At 42.4% G+C, this 27291-nt stretch overlaps 2 protein-coding genes across 3 annotated transcripts in view; one reads left to right on the top strand and one right to left on the bottom strand.

Moving 5' to 3' along the window:
* psmd1 (proteasome 26S subunit, non-ATPase 1) overlaps positions 1–27291 on the top strand; it is a 79847-nt gene that overhangs the window by 22739 nt on the left and 29817 nt on the right. For both annotated transcript variants that reach the window (XM_017702625.2, XM_017702623.2), the window contains exon 17: positions 23483–23597. In XM_017702625.2, the coding sequence (XP_017558114.1) occupies positions 23483–23597 (115 nt within the window). The remainder of the gene's footprint in view (positions 1–23482; positions 23598–27291) is intronic.
* htr2b (5-hydroxytryptamine (serotonin) receptor 2B, G protein-coupled) lies at positions 313–11673 on the bottom strand. Its single transcript, XM_017702626.2, has 4 exons — positions 11306–11673; positions 10001–10610; positions 4321–4521; positions 313–1793 (listed from the first exon to the last, which is right to left on the bottom strand). The coding sequence occupies exons 2-4, from the start codon at positions 10347–10349 to the stop codon at positions 874–876; spliced, it is 1470 nt and encodes a 489-aa protein (XP_017558115.1). The 5' UTR covers positions 10350–10610; positions 11306–11673; the 3' UTR covers positions 313–873.

Genomic DNA, 27291 nt, shown 5'->3' on the forward strand with positions numbered 1-27291 from the left:
CCGCCTCTCTGAGATGCTCTTTATACCCAGTCATGATGCTGACCTGTTGCCAATTAACAATCAGGTGTTTGTTTGTTTGTTTGTTTGTTTGTTTGTTTGTTTTTTAGCATTACACAACTTTACCAGCTTTTTTGGCAAATATTTTTCAATAAACAACATTTCTCAGTTTCAACATTTGATATGTTTTCTTTAGACTATTTTCAATGAAGTGTAGGGTTTAAATGATCTGCGCATCATTGCATTTTGTCCCAGCTTTTTTAGGAAATGGGGTACATTTTTGTTTTGTTGAATTAAATGCATGAAAGCATAGTATTGATCTGAAACGTTTTATTTGACAAGAAGAGTTTGTGTGGACATCTCATCTCAGTTATCTACAAATAGCTTTGCATATTTATAACATTTGAGAAGGCGAGTTACGATGAAGCACAAATACTCTTAAATACACTCAGAAATGCTCCTTTGATGTTCCTCTGTACACTTCAATAGAATGGTTCATCTTTCTCTTAGCGAAGGTATAGGTTTAGATTTTGTAGTGCCTTCATCATGCATAAGAAGGCCCTCAGTTTTAAGCTACTTATAGCAGACCCTGTTGACCAGCAGTGATGTGAATAACATACATAGGCCATTCAGTTGGTCAGTTTTGACGATGCACAGTCCTGTCATTCATTCTTTCCATTCCAGGTTGATGTCATTGGTTTCCTTTGCCTTGTTTTAATTTCCATGGCTTATGGACCCATATAAAATTCACTTCAAGGCCATAAATATGGGTTATTCCATCTGCCGTTACCCTGCCAAAACCCCATGATCCTCATGTTACCTTCATTGCTCTGGTTGACCTTATAAGGTGGCACAACTTTCTCTCTGATATTTTTGTTATACGTAGCTGACGCTCTCGTCAGGTTTGCAATCTTCGTTCTCCGTAAGAAGAAGGGTATCCAGCATGACGCTAGGTGAAGGCTGTAGGTGTGTTGGCCGGCGCCGCAAGGGACTCTGGTAGCTTACAGGGCTAATGCCGTTCTTCATCCCATTCTTCATAAACATTTTGGAATTCTCTGCCATAGAAGACTGGAAAGAGATTCTGTTTAAGTTCCTACATTGAATTTTGGGAGCTTTCTTACTGCCAAAGTTACACATGATGTAGCGTGTAAAAGCCTCCCGGAAAGTCTTGTTGAAAAGCGTATAGACAAGAGGGTTGACCCCTGATGAGATGTAACCCACCCATACAAAGATGTCCAAAAGCCTCTCCACTAGATCGATGTCACAACTCTGGCAGAGCACCGAGGTAACATTGGTAATGAAGAATGGACACCACATGACCACAAACAACATGAATACAATCCCGAGGACCTTCGATGCCCGCTGTTCGTTGCTCAGGTTTTGCATGGATCTCTTTCCTATGGTGGACATTCTCCGAATCGGGACCTCATCACCCGTGGTGGGGTTCCTAGAGTTCAATATTTGGTCCCTTTTAATTCCGTCCAGCATGGTGAGTTTCTCCGGCGGAGAAGGAACCGGCTGCTCTCTTTGGAAGACTGTAGATACGGTGGGTCTGTTAAAGCGCTGAGAGACCCTCGACCTGAGGAGATAGGCTTTCTTGCGCAGCACTTGGATTGTCAGCAAGTAGATGATCATCATTATCATGAGGGGAATGAAGAAGGCAGCCAGAGAGCCAAATACTTTAAATTCTCCAAAGCTCTCTGGTGTCAGCAAGCAGGTGTGGTTGCATTTGAAAGTTACATTGTTGGGATGATCAGAGCTTTTTAGTCCTTTGATGGGTATGGGTATGGCGATACCTGTTACAGGAGAGAGGAATATTAAGTTAGTATCATTAAAAGACGATCAAGACAGTCGTAACAATGACAAATGTGGCGCCATAGCTTGCTTGTTTTCAGCAGGTGAAACGGCAAGTTCTGCATTATAGAGCTCTGTAAAATGAAACACTTGCAGTGAGTAAACGAACCATTTGTCGCTGAAAAAGCAGTTATGACAGTGACCGTAGATCTTGAGCTAGCAGACTCTTTCACTAACCTTGGCTTGAGGAGCTTCCATAACTTTAGCTACTGTTGTCTGGTTTTGCTCAGTAATACTGCTTTGTCAAAAGCGGGAATATGTGATTTCATGCCTGTGGAGTAAGCAGGGACACGGTGTGCTGGGGTAGAATTGAAGTATCGATGCACAGGGCCTGCCTTTCATGGCTCTAAAGCACAGCTGAGGTTCCTCTTATAGTGCTGGATGCTGCAGTTCTCAAAACGACACAGTCTGAAAGATTGCTTGAACTTCTGTTAATGAGCAGAACTGCTAGGTGACTGGTTTTCTTCCCAGGTGAACAAATTTAGAACTGAGACCAGATGCAGGTCTCACGGAGAACGATTTCTTGCTTAGCCAGTTAAATTTTTAAACCTAGTTTAATCTGACCTTGATTTTTTGGTTTCACTACAATGGATCACTTTATTTATTTGTTTGTTTGTTTGTTTGTTTTTTGTTATTGTTTAAACCAGGTTACATCGCTACAGCGCTTGTGTTGCATGCCTAACCTGCTCCAGGGCAAGTTAACTTTGGGAAATTGGATCAGAACCTACTCTAAAACCAATCAAGTTGGACCCCTCTGGTCATTTTCAGGTCATAATTTTAGTTGAAAATTGACGGCTGAAGTCAAACTACTTGGATATCAAGAATATAAAGCAATTATTTCTTCAGTAAGCACGAACACATTGGCAGTTGTACGGCTACCAAACCCTAACCATTAAATTTGCTTAGTATGTTTTCTCTTACTGTCTGTGGTGGAAATAAAAGCCGCTCATCTCGTCCACGTTTCATGTGACCGTTTCTTGTGCGAGAGGATTAATCATAGCTTGGGTATCAACCTAGCTGTGTTTGTGAAGCTGAAGGTTTGTCAGGAACCCAGTCAAAGATGAACATGCTTCGTGAGACGGGCCCCAGGATCATTAACGGTCAATCATGTTGTTTTGTCGGGGAGAGGGAGGGGAAGAGCCCCGGTCAGGAAATGATGTACTATGCCTGCCCCAGCGCTTGGCTTTAAGTTTATTAACAGGGAGTTTATTTGAAGTCAAAGATAGTAAAGTAACTTATCTCCTTGGCAGGTGTGGTATTCACGGTGGCAGAAAAAATAAACAACTGCTCGTTCATTGCTACTCGCTGTCAGTTATTTGAAAGTGGCACAAACGATTATCATCTCTGGAGCAAGATTACCATCAGATAAGAGCAAGGAAACTGACCAGTTGTTACTCAGAGTAAACATTTCATCCTTGCTGGCAAGTTTTAGAGAATAGAGGAAGCGTAGAGGTTGTTGGAGACTGAAAAACGGGGAAATTGCTTATGCGCATGGCTACGCTACAGTCCAGCAACATCGCAGTTTGCCTTTGTTGTTGCTTTCCGGTTGCATTGTTAGCTGACTAGCGTAGTTCAAGCGACATTCGCACCAAAAAGAAAAGTGTAGCCATCACTGCATCTGTTGTCAATATTAATTTCCAACTACAGCAGAGCCACATGAGGCTTCAGTTTTCAGACTAGGATGCCCTGCTTTTGTTGATGTATCTTGAACGTGGGCAGAACTTTGGAAACACTGCAAGGGCAGTGTAGGGGGTGCTTGAGGGGGATGCTGTTTATTGGCCTGGCTAAGCTAGAGTTCTTTTCCACTGTTGGAGATTCCCGATGGGTGTGCGCCATACAGGGTGATTTCAAAAAGATTCATCCAATTTTAAGGCACCGTTTTTTTTTATATCCATGAGGCGCCGAGGAACCAATCACAATCCAGTTGAAACAGGAGATCATAGGGTTTCTGTCAGAACATTCATCGTTGGTACCAACAGTTCCAAGGTGAAAGTCACCAGCATCACCAGATCTCATGCCGTGGGGGTACCTTAAGGGTTTTGTTAATGTGCCGCTGGATGATCTCTGAAATGTCACTGAAATTGCCGTGAGTGCAGCGACACCTGGCATGCTCAATCCAGTATGGGATGAGTTTGACTGTGGTGTTGATGTCGTCCGTACAGCTGGAGGAGGTTCAGACTGAGACCTTGTACAATTACATAATAAACTTTTTGCTCACTGCACTGATCTGTAACGATTTACAAGAGAAATTAGTCATTTTAAAATTGGATGAACCCTTTTGAATCACCCTGTATTTACATAATGTGCTTGGTGTTGAGTACATAATACATGATGAATGCAATGTTAATTCTTTCAAACCTGTGAGGCCAACAATCCAGGTTTGCACTGCAGAATGTTACATAACATGACAAATAACATGGGAAATGCTGGTCTTAGGCTTTAATCCACCTTTGACATTTGAGATCTTACCTATAGAAATCAACCAGACCAGTGCAATTTTGGCCATCGCTTTGGCTCGGGATTTGTACTGGCTGTGCTGAATAGGTTTCTTGATGGCTATGTAGCGGTCAAGAGAGATGGCACACAGGTGCATGATGGAGGCTGTGGAGAACAAGACGTCCAGGAAGAGCCAGATGGGGCACAGGAAGTCGGGTAGGGGCCACTCTGCGTCTGAAACATGGAGAACTGATCAGTCACGTTGTTAATGATGTGTAGAAGTAGCGCAAAAGGTAAACCGGCTTCATTTTCTCTTTCTCTTTAGGGTATAGCTGAACCTGATTTACTGAAGCTGGAGACTGTATTAATGTCAGGATAAAGCAGTTTATTAATGCCAGGTGGGGAATTTAGGTGTTAACAGCAGCATAACATACAAGGAAGGCAAAAGAAGTAGGGGGGCTTTGTTTTGTTAGAAAATGAATGGGACTCTATAGGAGGAACGAGGGATGGAAAAAAAAAAAACAGCATATAGAGGAGTGCGGGTAGGTAGGGCTGTGGATTAGAGCTTAGGGGTGTGCCCTGAGTGAGTACCATGCATTTCGGTGGCTGTCGGGCAAAGAAGTAATAGTGTTTTGAGTGGTGGCGAAAATGAATGGGACACAATGGAAGAAAGGAGGGGTAGAAAAACGACAAATAGAAGAGTGAGGGCAGTATGGTTGTGGCTTAGAGCTTGTGGACCTGGCCTGAATGAGTACATGAAGTTTTTTGGTGACTGTTGTGCAAAGAAGTGATGGACTTTGTGGGGTGGCAAAAATGAATTGGAGTCTACGGGAGAAACGAGGGATGGAATAAAATGACAAACAGATGAGTGCGGGTCAGAACAACAGTGAATTTGTGCTTAGGGGCCTGGCCTGAGGTAGTGTATGCGAAACGGTGTCGTTCAGGCAAGCAGAAATACGGTACTAGAGCACTTGTTGAAGTTTTCTGTATGACCTTAATTAGGACTCTCTAGGTTTTTCTGCACTTACAGACTTTACAGTGATGCAGACCTCTATCAAATAATAACTTTGATCTGAGTGCTTCTGTACGTCTATTATTTACTTTGTTACTTTTATGGCATTATTTACCTTCGACATGAGATGAATAACAGCGTATACATTAGTTGGAATTTGTCCCAGTGCAAATAATTGCATTTAAGCATTCTTCTAGTTGTTGTTTGGACTGGAGTTGGTTTTTCTTTCCTTTTGATGCTGTTTGTCTTTCAGAGGAGTTTTAAGAAAATAAACAGTACAGGATTGTTTTTTGTTCTCATAACTGCTTCCAGTCGTCTTCTGAGAGAAACAAGGCGCAGTTCAAACGTTGTTTGCCGCTCTCTGTCCTGATTAGGTACGTCTTAAATCAGAAACTGTTGTGCAGAAAGCTGTGGTCTTTGGTTGGGCTGAATGTTGTGTTAAGCAGTTGTGACACTTTGTGCGACGCTTAAACAGACTAATGCGATTGTGTCAGTGCAGGTGCTTTTCCGGAAAAGAGCTGGAGCTGAAGATATGTGGTTTCTGTTGAAGTGTACTCCTGATCAAAGGCGATCCTGGGACAAAACGGCTTTACTGATGTCCCTACAAACCGCAGACTGTGTACACACTTCTTGCTGCGGCTGATGGGAGTAAACCATGACTTGCATTTTCAATTGATAAAGCAGTGCTTTTGTGCCCTCACAGCACCAAGTGACATCGGCGAGTCGTATAATCTTTGACACGTTTAATATTTCTTATTTTGAAGACGTAGGAGACTATAACTTCTTCCCAGGCATTGCTTTACTTGTTTTAACGTGGTTTCTAGTGAAATTGTATGGAATAACACGTCACTGCTGTCTGAACTAAACTTTATATCTCCGTTTTGGTCATTTTTCTTTTTTGTTTTTGACAGAATCTAAAGTGCCTGTTGTCTTTTTCATTGCGTGTAAATTTCATGATGAACTGACCGAAAAAAACGGCCCAACATGACGTGGAAAATGTCTGGTTCCGTAGACTTCCATTCAAAGTATAGCATGTTTTTTGCCTTCTTCTGCAAAGTTGCTGCTGTGGCGATACGAGGTTTTGATCCGACCACAGTGATGATCTATCGGCAGGTCATTTACAAGCAACTTGTCTCGTGAAATAAGCTAAAATATCTCCCGGTGCAGTAAGACAGATGAAATTACTTTCTAGAAATGTGTAAAAATGTAGGAATAAGTTGAGTGATCTTATTATATTCTTACAATTTTTTAAACCGGAAATAATACTAAAAACATTTTGGGCTTCTGGCGCCAAGATAACGTTTTACAGTGCAAGCAAACGTTTCATTAAGAAAGCAACAGATCATCCAGTGCATAGATCCATCTACAGATGCCTTCATGCATGTCTTCCTTTTTAATGTGGTCTAAAATTGTCTGTACTGCTTTAATTATTAATTACGGTTTAATATAATGTATTCGAAATCTGTTCCACCTTTATGTTGTCAGTCCCTGCTGTTAAGTTGGCCAAGCCTATAACCTTAAGCTGTGCCTCTTGTAGTACCTGCGAAGAGATTAAACGTGCTGGAGCTCGTCTTCAGGGTGTGTGTAATACCATGATCACCTCATCAATTGCAGTAGCGGTAAACGCTGTAATTGTGAAGCCCAGTGTAACAGAAGGCCTTTAAAATAATCCCTTTGAAGGGGATTTTGGTGGAGGATCTCTACCTCTTGTTGGACTTGATCGCTGACAGCAAGCAGGTTTCCTACAGTAGATATAGCTTAATACTTTGTACGTTCACTGCTGGGTTTCATGAGAGCTTTGCAGAGTCTTTATTTCCTATCCTTTGTGAAAGTGGTGGACACTAACTGAGTAAATGTAATTAGTTTCTGTACTTTAGTATTTTTGGTGTATCTGTACTGAAGTTTCTCCGTTTCTGGGCGACTTTTTCCTTTCACTCCACTACATTTCAGAGTCTAATAGTAAATGAGTTTGGGCTGGTTTATGTTTATGAACAGACGCCTACAGATCAACATAGTAAAGGAGCTCATCTGTGATCCTGAGTTTAAAGCCAGTTTTTATTCAACTTAAACTTGGAACTAAGTTGTAAATAAATCTGAAACTGAAACTTTGCTTATGTGTAAAAAGTGATTTCAGAGCCACTCGGTTCTCCCTGATGGAAACTGTTTACCTTCAGTGTTTTGTGCTTCTGATCATTTTAATAGACGTCAGCGTCACTAATTAATGACGTTCTATTAAAAGACTGGTTTACCAAGAGAGACGCTGGAGGACTTTCACCTGAAATGAGTTCATGAAGCCAGTCTGGTTATAAAAATGATAACAGGACCAGATCAGAGCCACAATTACTCTTTTAGTACTTTTACTTTATACTTAAGTACATTTGAAGGGAAATACTTTAGTACTTTTACTCAAGTGGAGGTCTAAAGGGAGGAACTTCTACTTTTACTGGAGGAATATTTTACCTTGGGTGTCTCGACATTAACTCAGGTACATGCACTTCATCCACCACTTAACTGTCATAGTCTGACTTTTGAAGTCCTTAACATGATTGTGGTTTAAAAAAAAGTTAAAGCCCTTTCTTCTTCAGATGCTTGCGACAGTGTAAATCAGCGAACCAGAGTGGATCCTTTATTTCTTGCTTGGGATTTTCTCTCATTTCGAGGATGATGCTCTTGTGCCACCAGCGTTCAGGGTGTTTTGTCGTCACTGATGCAGAAATCCTGCTGAGATCAGATTTGTAGATCTTTGCTCTCTGGTGTGTGACCATAAGAGCGACTGGTCGTTTCTTCTGTCCCTCTAAATGGACTAACAGGTAAGATCCACTACCCTGTAATCTCCCTTTTCCTGAGAACAGTATAAAAGGACGGTCTGCCCTGCCAGGCTTTTGGTGCCAAGCCTGAAATTTCCCATGTAAATATTTCTCTCCATCCTTGATGAGTACGTTTAATTTTTTTTCTTGCCTTTTTAGCCCTGGTGGTGTCCTTTTACAGCAATCTAAGCTCTGTCTAAATTTCATCTGTGGTCAGACAGCATTTTACCCTGACATTGAACCATTTAATTTTTCAAGGTGTTGACAGTAAATCCTGCGCTCACCTGCTTAACAGATGTGGACACGTTAGCCATTTGCTCTCTAGACGGCAAGGCCAGCAAGTCAGTTTCTCATTTAGCTCTTTGCCTGAAGAGGCAATATACCTGAATGTAACAGTAAAACTCCTATAAAGCCACGAAACTTTGCAGAAGTTCTCAAGATGGGCAGTTCACTTCAAAGCAATGAGAAGCAGGAGGAGGAGAACATGCAACTTATTTGATTTGATATTGTACCTATCCCAAAATAAAGCTTGTCCAGAATGGCAACTGTACTGGATGCGTAGTGAAGTTAATGTAAATGAATTTAATTCCAAACATTTTTGTTGTAATCATTTTTATGAATACTTAAATTAAAAATTGAGAAAACTAAATTCACTTTTTGTACTTTTTTTTTTTTCTTCCCCCTCTCAAAACCAAAAGGCCAGTGACACATTTTTGACCACAGATTGTGCTCAGACAACTGTCCTGGAAGTCCCAGGCAGATATAAACACTACACAAGCGGCTCTGCAGTATCGTCTCATGATAAATGACCGGTCACTGCACTTTATCCTTCCTTCTCCGTCCCAGTAATATGATTTAATTAGCCGTGAGAGTTCCTGTCTTCTGGTAAATTTCGAGCTCAGTTTGGCCGTTTGCACCAAACCCCCTTTGACTACTGAGAGCACTTGACATGTTCTCAGAGCGCCTGTGGTTCTCCCTCACCAAAGGCTTTTTGGGCCTTGTGTGAAGTTCTAGACTTTAGTTTATATCGGTCACTACTCAGTTAACCCCTGTGGGTCACTTTTCAGTGCTCAGATCACTTTGAGGTCTCATTTTTCATCAGTATTGGGAGTCTCTTCATGCTTTGTTGTCATTCTTTGATGGAAACTGATTGTTTGATGCTGCAGATTGTGGATCACTTGGTATGCGACTCTTGTAATTGTTGTTTTATCTGATCTGAAGGACATTTAAAGTTGGGCTGACCGCATCTTTCACCCACTTGAAGCAGAACTGCCCATGTAGCTTCTAAACAGGTAAAAGGCTTTTTTGAAAGCCTGGTGTAACAGCTAAATCCTACAGTGCGTAAACGAGTCCAGGCTCATGTTGTGTCGCTGAACCTTGTGTAATCTAATTAATGAGGCGGAATGGACTGGCTGGAGATCAGTGGCACTGGAACCGAATGCCAAGTTGGCAGAGAGAGCAGGATTAGCCCTGAGCACAGCTGCATAGGCACAGCGCTGTCATTCGCTGGGTGACAAGGTAACGTTTTGCGTAGGTGCATTGTCTTCAGTTCTGAAGAAAGCCATCAAGCCATGGCGGGAGGGAGGTTCCGGCTAAGAGGTTTTTATTTATTTTAAATTTTTACGTCCATGACTTCATGGGAGAATAGATGGAAATATTTTGTTTTCCTTCCCCGCCAAATAATCTGTCCACAAAATAATTAATGAACCTCACTTTGTTCTTCTGCGCTCCAAATAGCATCAGCGAATATTTGTAACTTGGACAGACAACCAGGACAATGTGAGCCGTGAAGTCTGTACAAGTGCATCTGCTTTTTGATGAAGTCTGTTCATGTACCAAACCTGTAAGAGAGCGTAAACAAGCCGAAGTGAAGAAGAAAAAGAGGGTCACTCACTGAAGAGCACGGTCACCAGTGCAATGGGCATCACCAGCAGACCCACCAGCAGGTCCGCCACAGCAAGCGACATGAGGAAGTAGTTGGTGGCGTTCTGGAGCTTGCGCTCCAGCGAGACGGCCAGGATGACCAGGATGTTGCCTCCGATGGTGGGGATGATGACTATGATGATGAGCAGCGAGGCCCAGTGGAGGTCCTCCCATTTAAAGTCCGAAACGCTGCAGTTTTGTTCCGTGGTGGTGCGATTGGTCTGCCACGGACTCGCTGCATCGCTCTGGGACATGCTGCTGTGGATGGCCAGGCTGTGGGAAGCAGTGCTTTGGCTTTTTTCCTGGGGCTTCGCCAGCATTGTCACATTGGGGCGGGCGTTGAGGGAAGCTAGACTGGAGGAAGATTCAGCTCAGGAGTGACACGGTTCCCATTTGAATAAGCGTCAACAACAAAACACGACGAATACTCCAAGCAGAAGTCGGGTATGTGCCTCAAGCTGCCTGTGCGCGATCCTCAGGGTAATCCGTCAAGAGGGGATACCTCCAAGCGAGTGGTCAGTGCGTCGAGTGCGGGAGCTTTTGACGTTGCGGTCAGCATGTTCTTCGCTCTACGAGACTGGCTGCAAACACAAAACAAAGCGCATGCCTCCATCAGCCGTCTCTATCTTGGCTCGAGCTGACATTTAGCCATACAAATGATATCAGATCTCCCTCTGCTGCCATTAGTGCCATTAGTTCTAGACAGCAGAGGAGTAATTAAGCAAGGAAGTGGCTATCTGCCGTAATCACTGTTTGCTCATAAACTCGGCCAATTTCACGTTTTAATGAAATTTAATAAATCAGAACAGATGGCACTTTTTTTTTTCCCCTCTCAATCAGGTTTCAGATTACAGTTTGGTTGGTTCATGGGAATATTTGTGTTTACAGAAGTTGGTTTTGATTTAATATAATCCGCGTTTCATCGGTTTGCGTAGTTCACGTAAATTAACAGCAGTTGGGAACGATTCAAGAGCACTAATGTGAATGAATTTGCAAAATTGCAGATTCCACTTGGTAACCTGACCGTCTGAATAGTTCAGCTGTGTCGGGATTTTGATGTGATGTTCTTGGATATTCAAACAAGCCTGATATTGGTTTACTTGTAAGTGATTATATAAGTGAAAGCCCCCAGTGAAATACTCTAAAGGCTGGGTGGAATTGGTGAATTCTGTTCCTTTTAAACACTGACCAGAGGTGCATTTACAGTTTCAGGTCTTCCCTTGATTTCAGAAGGAACAGACGTCTGACTAATGGTGAGCAGTGTTTTTGAGCTTACCTTAAACTGAAACCTGACGGAGTCCTTTGTTAGTTGTGCCCTTTTCTGCCCTTTGCAGTATCGTCTTCTGTCATTCTTTGCTTCTTTTCTTTTTACAAATGTACAAAGCCTCTCCGTTTGTTGCTTCACACATTTCAAGTGCTCACAAAAAAGGAATTAAAAGCAAAAAAAAAAAAAAATCCAAGTATCGTCTGACTTCCGTTTTATTTTTCCTTTGGTCCTGGAGGTTTGGAGGAATCCCCAGTCCTGCTTCGCATCACCTACCGTGACACCGTTCTTCTCGTTCTGTCTCTCCCGCTCTCGTTCCGTACTTGTCCGCGTGCTGCCTCGCTCTAACACACTCTCCCTCTTCGCTGCGTGGTGAGGCAGGATGGGAGAAAACGTGTGAGTGTGTCGTTGCTGGATTGGTTCCAGCAGTTCTGGGAGGTAATTTCCTTCAGCACAGCGAACCTACTGTTTATGTTTGTCACTCCGAGCTCGCGCCTCAGCCCGGGGCAGTCGCAGGAATGGATGAGTTATTAACGGAGTCGGGCTGTTTGCTTTACGCGCCTCTACGCAAACCCCCGTGGTGTCGTCTTCATAAACGGAGGGTTTGGTGCCTCGTCTTTCTCCCGCTTGTCCTTAATGAATGAATTCATTTTTCCCACCTCGTTTCTTCTGGTAGTTGAAATGACGATGGAGAAATTGACCTTTATTTCACCTCATCAACCTGAACTCTTGTTGTTGGGGTCTTTGTTTTTTTTAATTACATTACCCCTCATACACCCAGTTTTGTGAGAGATTTTATAAGTATTAATTGCATTTTATCAGGTAATGCCTAGAGATTCCCAGTATGGGAATTCTGGGCCAGTGCAGATGAATCATACATTTTATATGAATGAATGAATAAATAATATTTATTTATTTATTTATTTATATATTGATTCATTTATTTATTGGAATGGACCAAAACAAATAGCTGAAAAAGACTTCATTTCTCTGGTTCCATTGACTTGCATTAATGTGTATGGGGTTTTTTTTCCTTCCTCCTGTAAAGTTACCAAGTTTTCTTCTGTCTACAGCAGAGATGGGGACTCGAGTTTGGGACTCGTACTCGAGTCGCACTTAAGTCGCATATACAGTGACTTCAGACTCGACTTAGACTTGCATTCAAAAGACTTCCAACTCGACTTGGACTCGTGATTTGAGACTCGTGAACAATCTTTTATTTGTAACGTTCTTTTGTGTTTCATTTGACAATCTCGTCTCCGCCTGTCTGTATGCTTTTCACTTCCCGCTGACGTAACGTCACGTGACTCAAATGCGCGCGCCGCAAACCATCGCAATCATGACGGCGCCGGTGAGGACGCTTGCTTCTGCTCCTCCTTTTATAAAATGTTTTGGGTACAAAAACTTCGCACAAGTGGAAAATAAAAGAGCAGCAAACTGCAGCGTCTGTGGAATTAAAATACAGGACGCTGGTTCCACCACATCGAATTTTATTCGCCACCTGAAAACCCACCCGGAAAGGTGAGTCACTGCCTGAAAGGTTATTAGCATCTGCTACAAACAAGCTTAGCGTCACAGTTAGTGTGTTACTTATAACAACCGAATGTTTACCCAGTTAGCTTGGTATTGACTGGAAAAGGAGAGGCATTTAATGTAATGTTTGGCCTCTACATTCAGTATTTTAAGCTATTCATGTCTGACTAATTTGTTTATCAAGGCTAAGTTGGTACACATTACAAACTAATACATTTGAGAAGCCTAATTACTATTCCAAATAGATATCCATGTTCATCTACAGGTTTTCTGAATTCTGTAAAGCAAAAAAATTGGCAAGTGGAGAGGGACAGAGCAGCATTGACTCTTTTCTGACTCACTCAAAAGGAGTGCAAGTGTACAGCCAGGGACATCCCAGACATAAGGCCATCACTGAATCAATAATCCAGGACCTTATTATTTCTTGCAACCTCCCCTTGTCTTTGATTGACAAGCCCAGCTTTAAAAACTTTATGGCAGTGGTAGAGGAGAAATACTGCCCACCAAGTCGCAGCACAGTAACCAGGCGTCTAAGTGAGCTTGCAGCAGACAAAATGTCCAAGATAAAATCCAAGTTAGAGAAGACAGACACTGTTTCTGTGACTGTGGATATCTGGACTGACAGGAGCATGCGTGGCTTTTTAGGTATAACATCTCATTTTATGGAACTTGAGAAGAATGGCCCAAGACTACAGTCAGTCCTTTTAAGTTGTGAGCGTTTCACAGGGTCACACACTGGACAAAGGATAAGTGAAAAGTTTGTGACAACTTTAACATAAAACACAAATTAGATTACATCATCTCTGATAATGCTGCTAATATGAAAAAAGCTTTCACAGTTTGTTTCCCCTCTACTTTGACTGATAGTGAAGATGGTGACAATGATCTGGAAAATGGCAACTTATGGGAGGAAACGAGTGAAGAGATGATGTGGAATCCATCCAGAGAAGTTGCCGGCAGCAGTGCTTACAGTGTTTTGCACATTCCCTGCAACTTGTTGTGCGAGATGGACTGAAAGAAACAAAATGTATAAACAATGCAATGGCAAAATTGACAAAACTTTGCAGTTTGCTGCATTCTACATGTAGCATGAAGGAAGCATTTGAGGCTCAATATGGAGCCAATCACAGCATCCCATCTGCTGTGTCAACAAGATGGAACTCAACGCTTCGCCTTGTGGAGGCAGTCACTGATCTGGATCTCCAAAATCTAAATTTTTTCATTTACCAGTTTAAACTATTATACATCAGAAGTGTCATAACAGACCATTACAACTATAAAGTGATTTGCGACTGCAGTGTCATTCTAATATTTGGGACTTGACTTGGACTTGAGATCAAAGACTTGAGACTTGACTTGGACTTGAGACCAAAGACTTGAGACTTGACTTGGACTTGAGATCAAAGACTTGAGACTTGACTTGGACTTGAGATCAGAGACTTGAGACTTGACTTGGACTTGAGATCAAAGACTTGAGACTTGACTTGGACTTGAGATCAGAGACTTGACTTGGACTTGAGATCAGAGACTTGACTTGGACTTGAGATCAGAGACTTGACTTGGACTTGAGATCAAAGACTTGACTTGGACTTGAGATCAAAGACTTGAGACTTGACTTGGACTTGAGATCAGAGACTTGACTTGGACTTGAGATCAGAGACTTGACTTGGACTTGAGATCAGAGACTTGACTTGGACTTGAGATCAGAGACTTGACTTGGACTTGAGATCAAAGACTTGACTTGGACTTGAGATCAAAGACTTGAGACTTGACTTGGACTTGAGATCAGAGACTTGACTTGGACTTGAGATCAGAGACTTGACTTGGACTTGAGATCAGAGACTTGACTTGGACTTGAGATCAAAGACTTGAGACTTGACTTGGACTTGCAAAAAATGACTTGTGAGCATCTCTGGTCTACAGTTATATACATACACGCCGTACCTTAAACACTTGGGCGTCGTAAAGAGGCGTCCCGTCCTCATGTTGGCGAGTGTCTGCATGAGCCTCGTTTCTATGCAGGTGGCGTCGGCCTCTAATTATAACAAAGGTCATTGTTCTTACGTCTTCCATGCAGTTCAAACACCCAGCACACAAACACAGACGCTCAGCACGGTGTTCCATCTTCCGAGTCTAGGGCACATCTGGTCCCCACCTTGCCGTGCAGCGTGTGACTTCAAAAGGTTTATGTTCCGGTTCAAAATCTCGACTGACTGAACTGCAGCTTCGGTACCTTTAGTGCTTTACAGCCAGGAACGGGGACGGTTGTTTTCCACCCAGGGTCTTGGTCGTGTTAAAGGTGTTCAGCTTGATTTCTCATCTCTATACGTGACTTAATGAGGCCCTAGATGCTTCTCTCAACTCGTGTCCAGTCACAAAGCTTTATTAGCGGAAACATTAAGCTGAACAGATTTAGTGCTGCATCTCATCGCTGTCGGGACAAAACCAGCAGAAGTGACTACACAGGAGAAGGAAGAACTCTCAACGCAAGTTAACGCAACACATGGGTCGCTTCTGCTGGACCATTTCTTTTGTCATGAAATTTTGACTCTGTAAACCACATTTTCAAATTATGTGACTATAAACAATCTTATAGGTGCCCCAGAGGGTTTTCCAGGGCGATGCCGTTGAAGAACCACTTTTAGTTCCCCGAGAACATTTTCAGTGGATGAGTTCTTCAGATTGACGGAAAGTGTGCCGTAGATAGTTCTGCATAGAACCTTTTTAAAAAAGGCTTCTTCAAAGCACCAACAAGGGTTCTTCTGTAGTTACGATGTCAAGCTTATACCAATAGAACCGAGTGCTTTATAGAACCCTTTTGAGAATACACCATGCAGTCTCCATCAATCTGAAGACCCAATTCACCATCCAGAGAACTATTTAAGCATGAAATGGTGCTTTTATGGAATTCAAAGTTGTACATAGAACCGTTTCATGCCCTAAAGAACCTTTTTTTTTTTTTTTTTTTTTTTTTTTTTTTTTTATTAAGAGTGCAGAAGTAATGAGTGATCCCATTAGAAGGAATTGGTGGATTTACGTTCTTCCGTAATGAACCCCAACACTGATTTTAACTGAGATTTTAACTACTAACGTTCAGTGTTGATACTAGAACTGTATTATTATGGATGAGCCAAGTTCCATGCTGCAGTGTTCTTGCACGGGTCTTGTGCATCTCTCATGTTAATATCTTATTTCTCCACTTTCTCCAAAGGGGGGAAAATAAGTCACGGAGCGGAGACTTCCCTTTGTTTGTTCATTTTTGCCGTTGCGTCGACTCCGTCTGGTGAAAGGAGCTTTGAGCTTTGTGCTGCGACTCCTGGAGTGTGTCAGCCTCCCTCTTTTGTTTATGAACGTTCAGAAAAGGGGGCGGGGAGGAGGTGGAGGGATGGGGTGGGGGGTGTCCAAAGCAGACCAAAACGGCCTTATGAACAGGAGGAAGAATTTTTCTTCTTTCTTGAAACGTTCCAGATCTGAGTCTGAGGAGCTCTGGAGTATGGCGTTGTTTGCAGAGTAACATGAGAGAGCTCTTCTGAAACGTCCTGGTTATCTTGACGACCGCTTAAGGCGGCACCTCGGGATGAGCGTCGTTGAGATGGAGCAGATGATGATGTCGTTGAAAGAGTTTATACTGCAGCTTCATCCTTTTTTGCCTTTTGGACAACTTGATCTCTCCCTCTCTGTAAATGTCCTCATCAGTCAGATGAATGCACCTACTTTCCTCCGTGCCCTCGTCATCCTCACAAATTTGGATGTAGGGGTCCTGGGCTCGGACTCTCTCAGGTTCACACGTTAAAGGAAAGGGCTGATGTAATAGTCTAGGGCTCTCGGGGTCAAATACCTTTTGAGGTTCTCCAGGTCCGGAAATTTTAAATATTATCTGGCTTTGGGACAGTTAAGGAGTGTTCTTGGAGCTGTCTTGATTTCATGGAAAATTAGTTTGTTTTCAGTTCATTTTTAATAATACTCATTTTAACTGTAATTACAGGGAGATTCGCTTGAAAGAGGCCCCGAATATTCTGTAGTAGTTCTCTCTCGGGCGAAGCAGTCTGAACCGAACAACGTGCAATGAGCTCCTCAGTATATGGAGCTTTGAATAAGCTGGGCTGCCCCTGCGTCAGAGCGACGAGGGAGGCGCTGGACAGCCGTCGCCAAGTTTAACCTCCGTTTACAACTTCTGGGTGCAGACCCCCGTACCCCTTCATGTGTCCGTCAGAAAACGGAGATCGATTCGGGCTAATATTAATAATTAAAATAATTTTACGGGCCAAATAGGACTGTCACAGGCGTAACTCGGCCCGTGGGCCTTGTTTGACACATGGGTAGTAAGTAGTTACGTCTTTACTGCTGTCACATTGAAGGCGATGAACTAAGCTTTACCTAGCGGAGGGCTTCACTTTGACAGTGTGTTTCTGCTCAGCGGGGACCCTGTGATCTCTGTGGTTTTACAGTTTGGCGTTTTGGAGCTTGGGATGGGGCTAAAGCCTCTGTTCCCCTTGTTACCGAGACAGAAACTTGTAGTTTCCAGGTTTATAAGGTTGGATTTATAAGATTTTTCCTCTGGCTTGGCTACTTTCGCTGTTTGTGTGATGGAGACTGCTGCTGTGTTCTTTTCTGCACAAGAAACTTAAAATCTGAGTTTATGCAACATTTTCATGGCATGGGCCCCAAGTTTTCACGGCTGCCAGCATAAATGATAGACTTTGGATTTGGCTGGCAAAGAGAAGAACGAACAACAACGTAGTACGTCGGTCAGAAGTTTATATTTGAAGTACATAGAGTCCTCCCTTGGTCAGGACTCTCCTGGGGTCGCCCTGGTTAGTCCAGTCGTAACAGTAGCAGTTAAGTGGTCTCAAACCTTTAATTGCATTACACTGTGTTCCTGTATGTGGTGTGCAGACTCTTCATTAAAGGCAAAGCTTTATATTTGATTTTCAGTGTTTTTTTTTTTAATGTCTTGATTGTACAAAGGTCTAGTTGTTTTGTACCTTGGCACAGACACCTTCCAATAAATAAATGATTTTGTGTATGTAGTTCATTACCCTCTGTTAATGCCTTGGGCTTAATTACGTCAGAATATAATGATATTTAAGGGTTTTTTTTGTTTGTTTTGTTTGTTTTTTTTACTGTGGGAGCGTAGTTTGAACTAAATCAGTGGAATGATTCATATTTGAATAAGCTAATCATTAGGATTAGGGATGCACCAATATTGAAATGATGTTTATTATGTAGATGTCTGCTGGAGTCGACGCAAACATTTATACAGTGTAGGAATTGGTGCGGAGGCTGTGTTTACGCAGCATGATGACCTTTTCAATTCAGATTTGAGACGCTTTCATGTGTGACTCTCATACTGTGCTACTCACATTCATCATAATTTCGCTGCTGAGACTCAAACATTTAGGCTGATGTTTTGAAGAGATTTTGTACTAAACGGCCAAATGCGGCCGGGAGAGACCGAGCCTGCAGCCTCAACGTCTCAAAAATCTGAGGACGCGAACCAAAGACGTCCCTGGCCGAATAACGCGCCCTTTTTATGGCGAACTCACACACGTTGGGGGTGATGAGTCCAGCTGTCAACCACTAGATCTTCATAATCACTCCTGTGATGCTGGCGAAGATGAAACCGAGAGCGACTGGTGTTCACGAGTCGTCATGACTGTGTACCTCGGGACGAGCCGCGTGAAGCTCTGTTCTTTTGCACGTGCGGGTCTGTTTGGGAGCTGATGTGTTCAGACTGATGATGTGTACAGATCGCATTTAAAAGATGATCTGAACAGCCAAACCAAAAAAAAATTGGATTCGGGCCACTTTTACCTGCTGGGAAAGCCTTAATGTACTTGGATTATCACTACAGAGAAATGCAGTAACGCAGCATCGCCTGAACATTCGGCTCTTGCAGAATTCAGTAAATCAAACGTCATCAAATATCAGCTTGAAGTGTCGCTCAAATCGTTATACGTTATTTTTTCATCAGTTATCTGCTGATATCGATATTTGATTCTGATATCATTGTACATCCTAAATACAGGTCATTTTTAATGCTTGCTGACCTGCAACAGAATAAACCCCTAGTATCACAAATGGCGCTGGACATGTTATCTATATCGGTGTATTGGTTTTTTTTTTTTTATTTATTATTGAATGGAAATCTGCCCATCCAATAGCAGTTTCCCCCCATTTTTTTCATGTGAAATGATTCATTACAGAAAGTCTTGCAGACTCTTTACAGTGGTGGTGATGGGAACCAGGCGTCGCCATGACTACGACACAGATATAGACAGTTTACTTACCATCCAGAACCACCAGAGAACCTACACGAGTCTTCTGAGCTTATATGGGATGATGATGATGGAAAACAGTGGTGAATGTACCTATTTTAAAAAAACCTTTAGGCTGTGATTTTGTCAGTACTACACACTTAAAAATGGTTCTTAACGGGTCCTTTAGTAAAGAAAACGGTTATGTATAGAAATAGGAGCCCTTAAGGAACTCTCTGAATGCTTAAATTGTTCTTTGCATGGTGAAATGGTTCTTCAGATTGATGGAGAATGTGCTGTAGATGGTTCTGTATAGAACCTTTTTGAAAAGGGTTCTGTATAGCTTCAAAAAAGGTTCTCCTATTGTTACAATGTTAAGGAAATGGTTCTTCAGGGTGATGGGGATGGTGTTGTATACTTTTGAAAAGGGTTCATCCTCAACACTCAAGGAACTCTTGGAATGTTTAAAGGGTTCTTTGCTTCATGAAATGATTATGCAAATTGATGGAGAATGTGCTGTAGGTGGTTCTTTCTTTATAGCCTTTTTGGGAAGGGTTCTGTATAGCACCAGAAAGTTTTCTTCTATGGTCACAAGCTTGATGTCATAGCAGAAGAGTGCACCGATGTCTCAGACTTCAGTTATTTCGTGTAGGAACTTTCTGTGAGGAGCTTTTACAGGGGGACGTCTGGTTCCTATCACCACCACTGTGAACTATTCTGACTCTAGTTTCTCTAGAACTTACGGTGGTTTCTATGGAAGAGGGTAAGAGAGCGAGATGCGCATCAGCTGTATGGTAATCCGTGATGCTGTGTTGAAAACATCATGTCTCTAGAGCTTGGCACTCTCAGTTGCCTGTCCAGAGGAGTTTGAGGTGGCAGAGAGGCTTTGGCAACCAAGCCAAGTCTCAGCTGTCACTGCAAAGACCCACCACTGGGCTTTTGTTTGAATCGTTTGAATATAATTTGGCTCCTAAATCTTGCCTCCAGAAAGTGTACTTTAAGTGTGCTTTAACTGCCATTGTCTGTAGAAGGGAGAGTAGCTTTATGACTTCGGGCTGGCAGGGAGTCTGTTGCGGTTCCTCTTCTGTGTCAAATCAATTCGTGCGACCGACTCTCTTTAAAAACAATAGTGCCTTAACTTCCACTGAGCCGTTTCTTTTTGGGGAGTTTGATGAATGTGACGTTTTTGTGAGATGGCGTGAAGGAGGAGCTGTGAGGAGGCTGTGTTTTGGGTTTAGTTTTATGGCATATGGGTTCTTCGCCTGCCATTCCATTGGTGGATGGTCATTGAAAGTGCTCTGGTTATTTTAAATGACCCTTACAGTAAAACGGAGACTTAAAAGGAAAACAAGCACAATGTGGTCGTCTCTTTAGAACGAGGTCAAGGCATTCGCGTTACTACTCGCTGAAGGATGTATAAAAAAAAAAATCAATTCCAGCCAGTTTTAGGAATCAATACCCCCAGCATTACAGTACAATGTTGGGTTATTTGGAGTGGCCTTTTATAGATGATAGATAAACTCTTAAAAGATTGTCAAGAACACATCAACAACGTATCAGTGTTGGCAGCAGTGAAGCGTCTGAATTTGCTGAAGGAAATATCAGTGTTATCAGTCAGTAAGTAAAAAGACGTTCTGTTGATACATTACTTACGTTAAGTAGATGTATTGTTAAAACCTAAACCTAGCCTTACTAACCTTATCCTAACCCTCTGCCTGGCCCTGACACTAACAATAGCCTCAACCCAAAGCCTAATCCTAACACTCTGGCCCTAATCCTAACCCCAACCCAAAGCCTAATCCTAACCCTCACCCTGGCCCTAATCCTAACTCTAACCTTAACCTCAACCCAAAGCCTAATTCTGATCCTCACCCTGGTCCCAACCTTAACCCCAACCAAAAACCTAAACCTAACCGTCTGCCTGGCCCTAATCCTAACCTGAACCTGGCCCTGATGCTAACAATAACCTCAACCCAAAGCCTAATCCTAACACTCTGGCCCTAATCCTAACCTTAACCCCAACCAAAAACCTAAACCTAATCCTCACCCTGGCCCTAATCCTAACCTTAACCCCAACCCAAAGCCTAATCCTAACACTCTGGCCCTAATCCTAACCTTAACCCCAACCAAAAACCTAAACCTAATCCTCACCCTGGCCCTAATCCTAACCTTAACCCCAACCCAAAGCATAATCCTGACCCTCACCCTGGCCCTAACCTTAACCTCAACCCTAATCCTAATCCTGACCTTAACCTCAATCCAAACCCTGATCCTAACCCTCATGTTTTTGTCCTGTTACTGAGTCTGTTGAGCATTTTCATTTATAATTTATAGACCCCTCAAAACAGTGTCACCAAAGAATCTGAGAATTATTAATGTTAAGACCCTCATGATGGAAAAGTTTCCCACACAGTCCCTACATGGACACTGAGCTGCGAAAACAGACGCATTTACACATCCGCCTGTTCAGCCTGCAGCAGTCCAGCGCCACCTGTCCACGCCGTGAACACACTGTGTTATTAATGCACAGTAACTCTTTATTGAACATCAAATGTGGCCTGTAAAGATCCTAAACCGTCTCTGGGTCAGTTCCACTCAAGTCACTGGGGTGGGACCCTCAAGGCTCCATCTCAGTACCTTCAGTCAGGGAACATGACTGAACCATAATCCACTGAAATGATCTGTTCTAAGCTGGACTGACTCCACACACCCCGCCTCGCCTCGCCTCCAGGCTTTTACTCTACTGCTCTGTTTTAAAACATTCGGCTCTGAAAAGGAACAAATACCAACTTTTCACCTGGAGGAACTGATTTAAGCTCCACAATCAGACCTTAAACCCACTGTAGAACCTTTGAGGGAACATCTACACTGTTTGTACCTTAATGAAGAAAAATGTTCCTGAACACAACCTTCATTAATAAGTGTGCAAAATGTATGGCACGTTTTATGTATTTATTACCGGGATTAACGCAGGTGGGAAACTTGTCATGTTAAAATGAATTATGACTGTTTTTTGGTACATAAAACCACACAAGCATTGTAAGTGGATCTCAGGGGGAGGGGGGGGGGGTTTAATACAAGGAAAATGTAATATATGGCCCCTTAAAAGGGCTTATTGAGTGTCTAATGAAGACATTAGATAGAGACCCGTTTAAAGAGAGAATGAGATCCTGGTGTTTCTCTTCTAGAAATTAACCCAGCCTTTCATATAAGAGCTTCTAGAAGTGTTTCATTGATTCGAATGGCTGTGTTATATTTATCTTTGGGCTAGAGAAGCGTAAGTAATGTTTCCCTGTTTTATTGTCTAATAAGGCTTCTGTGTTATGAGGCTCGAGGCTCCCTGGTGCTTTAGTAAATTGTGGGCCCATAATAGACCATGTTCAGTCCTGTTAATCCTCGTCTCGGGCCGTTCCTCCTCCTCTCCGCAGCGCAGGGAGGGCCGCGGAACCATAATCACCTTGTGTAAATTGTTTAAAGAAACTTTCTTGACACATCTGCCTCGACTTAAGAGAGTTGGTAAAAGGTATTCAAGTTTAGTTTCAAAAGAACTTGTGAAGAGGCTCTTTCTTATTTCAAACGCTGGCTTTGACGAGAGCCAGGAAAATGTGATGGGGAAACGAAACCATGGAAGCTTTTTTTTTTTTTTTTTCTGCACTTTTCTTTTTTTTTTGTTTAATAAAGTGTTTGGTTACTGTGTAAACAGTGCTTTACGGTTAATTTAGTACCATTTAAGAATTTGAGTCCAGAATGAAAGACATGTTTAATTTACACCAATCGGGCGTAACATCATGACCACCTCCTCGTTTCTGTGCTCGTTGTCCACTTTATCAGCTCCACTTACTGTGTAGCTGCACTTTGTAGCTCTGTGAGGGTCCATGGGGGTCCTGACCACTGAAGAACAGGGTAACAGAGTATCAGAGAAACAGATGGACTACAGTCTGTAACTGTAGAACTACAGAGTGCAGCTATACAGTAAGTGGAGCTGATAAGATGGACAACGAGTGTAGAAACAAAGAGGTGGTCATGCTTTAGTAGTAAATATTAAGGACAATATTGATGCGTTACCCTTCGGAAATTCTGGTAAAGTCTGATTTTATGCATTTGAATTTGTGGAGTGTGGATGTGGAGGACAACATGGACAGGCTGCTGACTGGCTACAGCTGCTACAGTAGAGCCCTACACTGGACATGTTATATTTTAACCATCTGGTGTTTTAACATAAATTATTATGAGTGTATTGATTTTAAAAAACAGTAATGCAGTGGGTGCAGCAGACCACTGAATAACCAGCACATCAGCACCACACAAGGGTTAAACAGATGTCTCAATCTGTTATCATTGTGTTGCCAGTGGAGTTTTCTAGTACAATAATGCTGTCTTGCCTGTCTTTGTTGTGCAGGACTCCTGAGCAGTGTCCCAGTGTGGTCTCCCTCCTTTCTGAAAGCTACAACCCTCACGTCCGCTACGGGGCAGCCATGGCTCTGGGCATCTGCTGCGCTGGCACCGGCTACAAGGTGAGTTAAACCGTTCCGAAGCCGTTCAGTAGCGCAGGAAGAACGTTCCTGTGGAACGGTTACGAGGGAAGGTGTGTAAACACTGCCAAATGATGTGTGACGACGTTTTTGTCCTACTGCTTAATAATATAATGGAGGTGCTCTGATCAGAGATCGATCTCTGAGACTAGTTTGTGCTTAATAGAAGAGAATAAAACTGAGCGGTTGAAGGTCATGATGAGCGGTGCTGTATGATGCTTTGAATTTTCAATATTTAAGTGGATTATTGTCCATTTATGATAATGATAAAAATTGTTTTGATTTTTGTTTTCCTCGTTTTCCTCTCCAGATTCTCCAGGCTCCTTTTATGTATACGGGTCATTCCACAGAAACGTCCACTTTTCTTTCTTATATTTTTATTAGGGAATTGCTGTTTAGTTTGACAAACACATTGACAAATTGCATCAATGCTCCCTTAACATATAGGAAAGTGAGTATACAATGAAATCCTCAGTGCACAAAGTCCAGTCTATGACGCAGCTTTTCCAGTATTTTGGGAAATAGTTATTTTACAACCAAACTTTTTACAGCAGAGCATAATAAGGGAAGCTTAGGTTCTAAAGAACGTACATTGCCCGTGATACCTTCACATATATTGTTCAGCTCTGCAGGAAAAACAAATCTGGCCTTAGGGGTTTTACGTAGTCAGTCCATTTAGCCCATATCTGGTTAAACAGTTCCTTTTGCATATTGAGGGAGGCGAAGAGCTTTTTCATTATATGAATATAATGGAAAACGGCCACTTTTCTATCGATCCATAGGAGTCATTGGTGTTACACCAACAGTTTTTTTAATGAACAATGCATTTTACATAATGGCGGCTACAGAACATCAAACCACACGCTGTCAATCAGGGAACGTCCACTAAAATATGGAATTTAATCAATTTCTATTTTTTCGCAATGACCTCAGAATAAAGTCGGTCACACCAGTGACGTCAGCTAGAAGCTTCATATGAGATCATGAGCTGAATGAGAAGATCTCTGAGGACTGAGAGACACAGTGGACTCACCATGAGCTTCTCTTCATAGATCCTCAGAAAACAGGTCAAAGGAGGTCGAGTGACGTCATCGGTGTGACTTTTATTTCAAAATAAGAGATTTTTTGTTATGCAGTAACACCAGTGACTCGACTCCTGGGGACTTTTATTATATATTTTTAGAATATTTTTTTGGCTTTTTTTTTTCTTTGTCACAAATTTATATATTCCATAGTCATGTGTAAAATATTGTAGTTAAAATTGCAGAAAAGTGTTTTTCTCTCTCAAAATACGGCCTCAGCCTTCACACATGACTGTGGGGACGAGCTCTTTTGTAGTACTTGGAATTCTATATGATTGATTTAAGAACCAATATTGATAAATTGAGGCTCAAGAAGGTGAAATTGTTAAAATAACTTGGGTTAACTTTTATTTTGAAATATAAATAAATTGTACCTCTAAAACAAGTGTAATATATCTGAACGCTAGGGGCACAAAAATGAACGTTTCTATATCATACCAACATTATGAAATGATGTTGAAATGTGAGATTTCGTGATTCATTCACAGTCAAAGCGTTTGTTATTTGTATGGCATTGGCAGGCGAGCGCATTCTTTTGGTCTTGAGTCAGTCTGTTTGGTGTTTCTCAGGGTTTTAAGGCACTAAGACAGAAACATTAGTTTGGCTGCAAAATCGGTTGTTTGACAAAGCTGGAAATGTTCTAGCCTGTTGCCATTCGTCTCCCTCGTGTTTTAGAACAGGAGCAGAACGGCATGTAATGTGTGTCACGTTAGAAAAAGCCCACAGACCATAATTTATACACCTGGGGTTTGGTTGTTTTTATTTTAGTATTATTTCTTTTCACGCTGTGCTGACGACAAAAAGTGCCCAGGAAAGCTGTTTACAGCCTTTTACTCTCCCATCTTTCAAGCACCAGCAAGCATTATGCTCAAGCTGTTTAAGCGAAGCACAATTTGCGCCTGATAAATGAGTTCAGAAGCTGTTTGAAAGCGACTGCTGACTTTCTTGCTTCTGCCTTTAGTTTTGGCTGCCATGCTGGAGGCCTCCCGGCTTGCTGCTGTTAGGTTCGTGTCAGGTTGCACTGGGCAAGACGTAAACCATTATATTCAAATCTCAGGACGAGACTTCAGTCGATTTTTGATATTTCAGATGCCTGCAGGAGCGAAGAATGTTGGAGATGGAGCTGCCGGGTAGAAGGAGAAGAGGTGGACCTCAGAGAAGGTTTATGGATGTAGTGAAGGTGGACATGGAGATGGTTGGTGTGAAAGTAGAGGAGGCAGTGGATAGGGCAAGATGGAGGCAGATGATCCGCTGTGGCGACCCCTAAAGGGAGCAGCCGAAAGAAGAAGATGCCTGCAGGAGAACGAGGCTGTAGCATCAAAGAACAGTTAAAAGTCTGAAAGCGAAGCTTAAAGAATCCGAGGTTATTCATGTGACTTTTACATCAGTCCAGCTCCACATTCGTCATAGTTTCACGCTGCTGAGACTCAAACATTTAGGCTGATGAAGTTAGAAACCACTCGTCCGTGTTTGAAGAGATTTTGAAAGAACACGGTCACGTGAGAACGAGGCGGCAGCGTCCAAGAACAGTTAAAATACTGGAAGCCACGCTTAAAGAATCCGAGGTCGCGAACCAAAGAAGTGGCCGCGCCCTTTTTTTCGGCTCGAACGCGTTCTGGGTGATGAGCCCAGCTGTCGGTCAGTGAAGCTTCGTGACGGCTCCTGTGATGCTGGTGAAGATGAAGCTGATCCTTGGGGAGCGACTTATATTTCGATTAATTGCCCAGCCCTAGTGTAGTGTATGTGCTGAATAGTAATTAATAGCCACTGCTGGTTCGTTTATCCATTCTAACTTATCAAGCTTTATAACTCAATAAAGGTAAATATCGAGATGCATCTCGTGTCGAGAAAATGTCTTGATGCATCAGGACGAGACTTCCGTATGGCCCACCCCTGCTGCAGGGCTCTAATTGTACTTTTTCATGCAGAGGGACATGCAGGCAAACTAAAACACCACAATTACATATCATTACATTTATAAAGTCACACACGTGTCATGAATTTGGTCATGAATTTTCTCCACAGCCAGCCCTTTCACATCAAACCACCCTTAATGGGTGTGGCTTACATCAGTTGAATTGGACAGGAAAGTTGAAAATTTGGTGAAATTGTCCTTTAAAACAACCTTTTGCCCTTTTAAAACAAGTTTCTGTGTAGTTTTATAAATATATCTGCGCTATATCACTTCATCCTAAAGATCTGATTTGACAGTAAATATCTCCAATTAAGCACAACTGCCCAATCAGGGAGTAGATATGGTCAGGGTTTCTGCCCCATGGGGTGAGTTTTGGGCCGAGTGCTAAGTTTTCGAGACACAAGAGAACCATTTGTTTACGTTTCCCAGCATCTCTTTGTTTTTCCTTGTAAGGCCCTGTTGCGCTGGAGCTCCAGATCTGTTTCTTTTTCCGGCTGAGTGGGGAAAGCTGATCTGTTTAAAACTCTAAGAAACTGGAAGCTCATTCGTTCAGCCTTGGATCTTCTCACTTTGCTGAGAAACAAACGGAGGAGAGTGAAGTGGGGTGGGAGTGTATTGTTCTGTGGCTTTTTGTGTTGTGTCTGTGTCTGGACTCCATTTTAAGTGTGGAGCGCTGGCA

This window comes from Pygocentrus nattereri, chromosome 15 (genome assembly GCF_015220715.1).
Source record: "Pygocentrus nattereri isolate fPygNat1 chromosome 15, fPygNat1.pri, whole genome shotgun sequence".
Classification (NCBI taxonomy): Eukaryota; Metazoa; Chordata; class Actinopteri; order Characiformes; family Serrasalmidae; genus Pygocentrus; species Pygocentrus nattereri.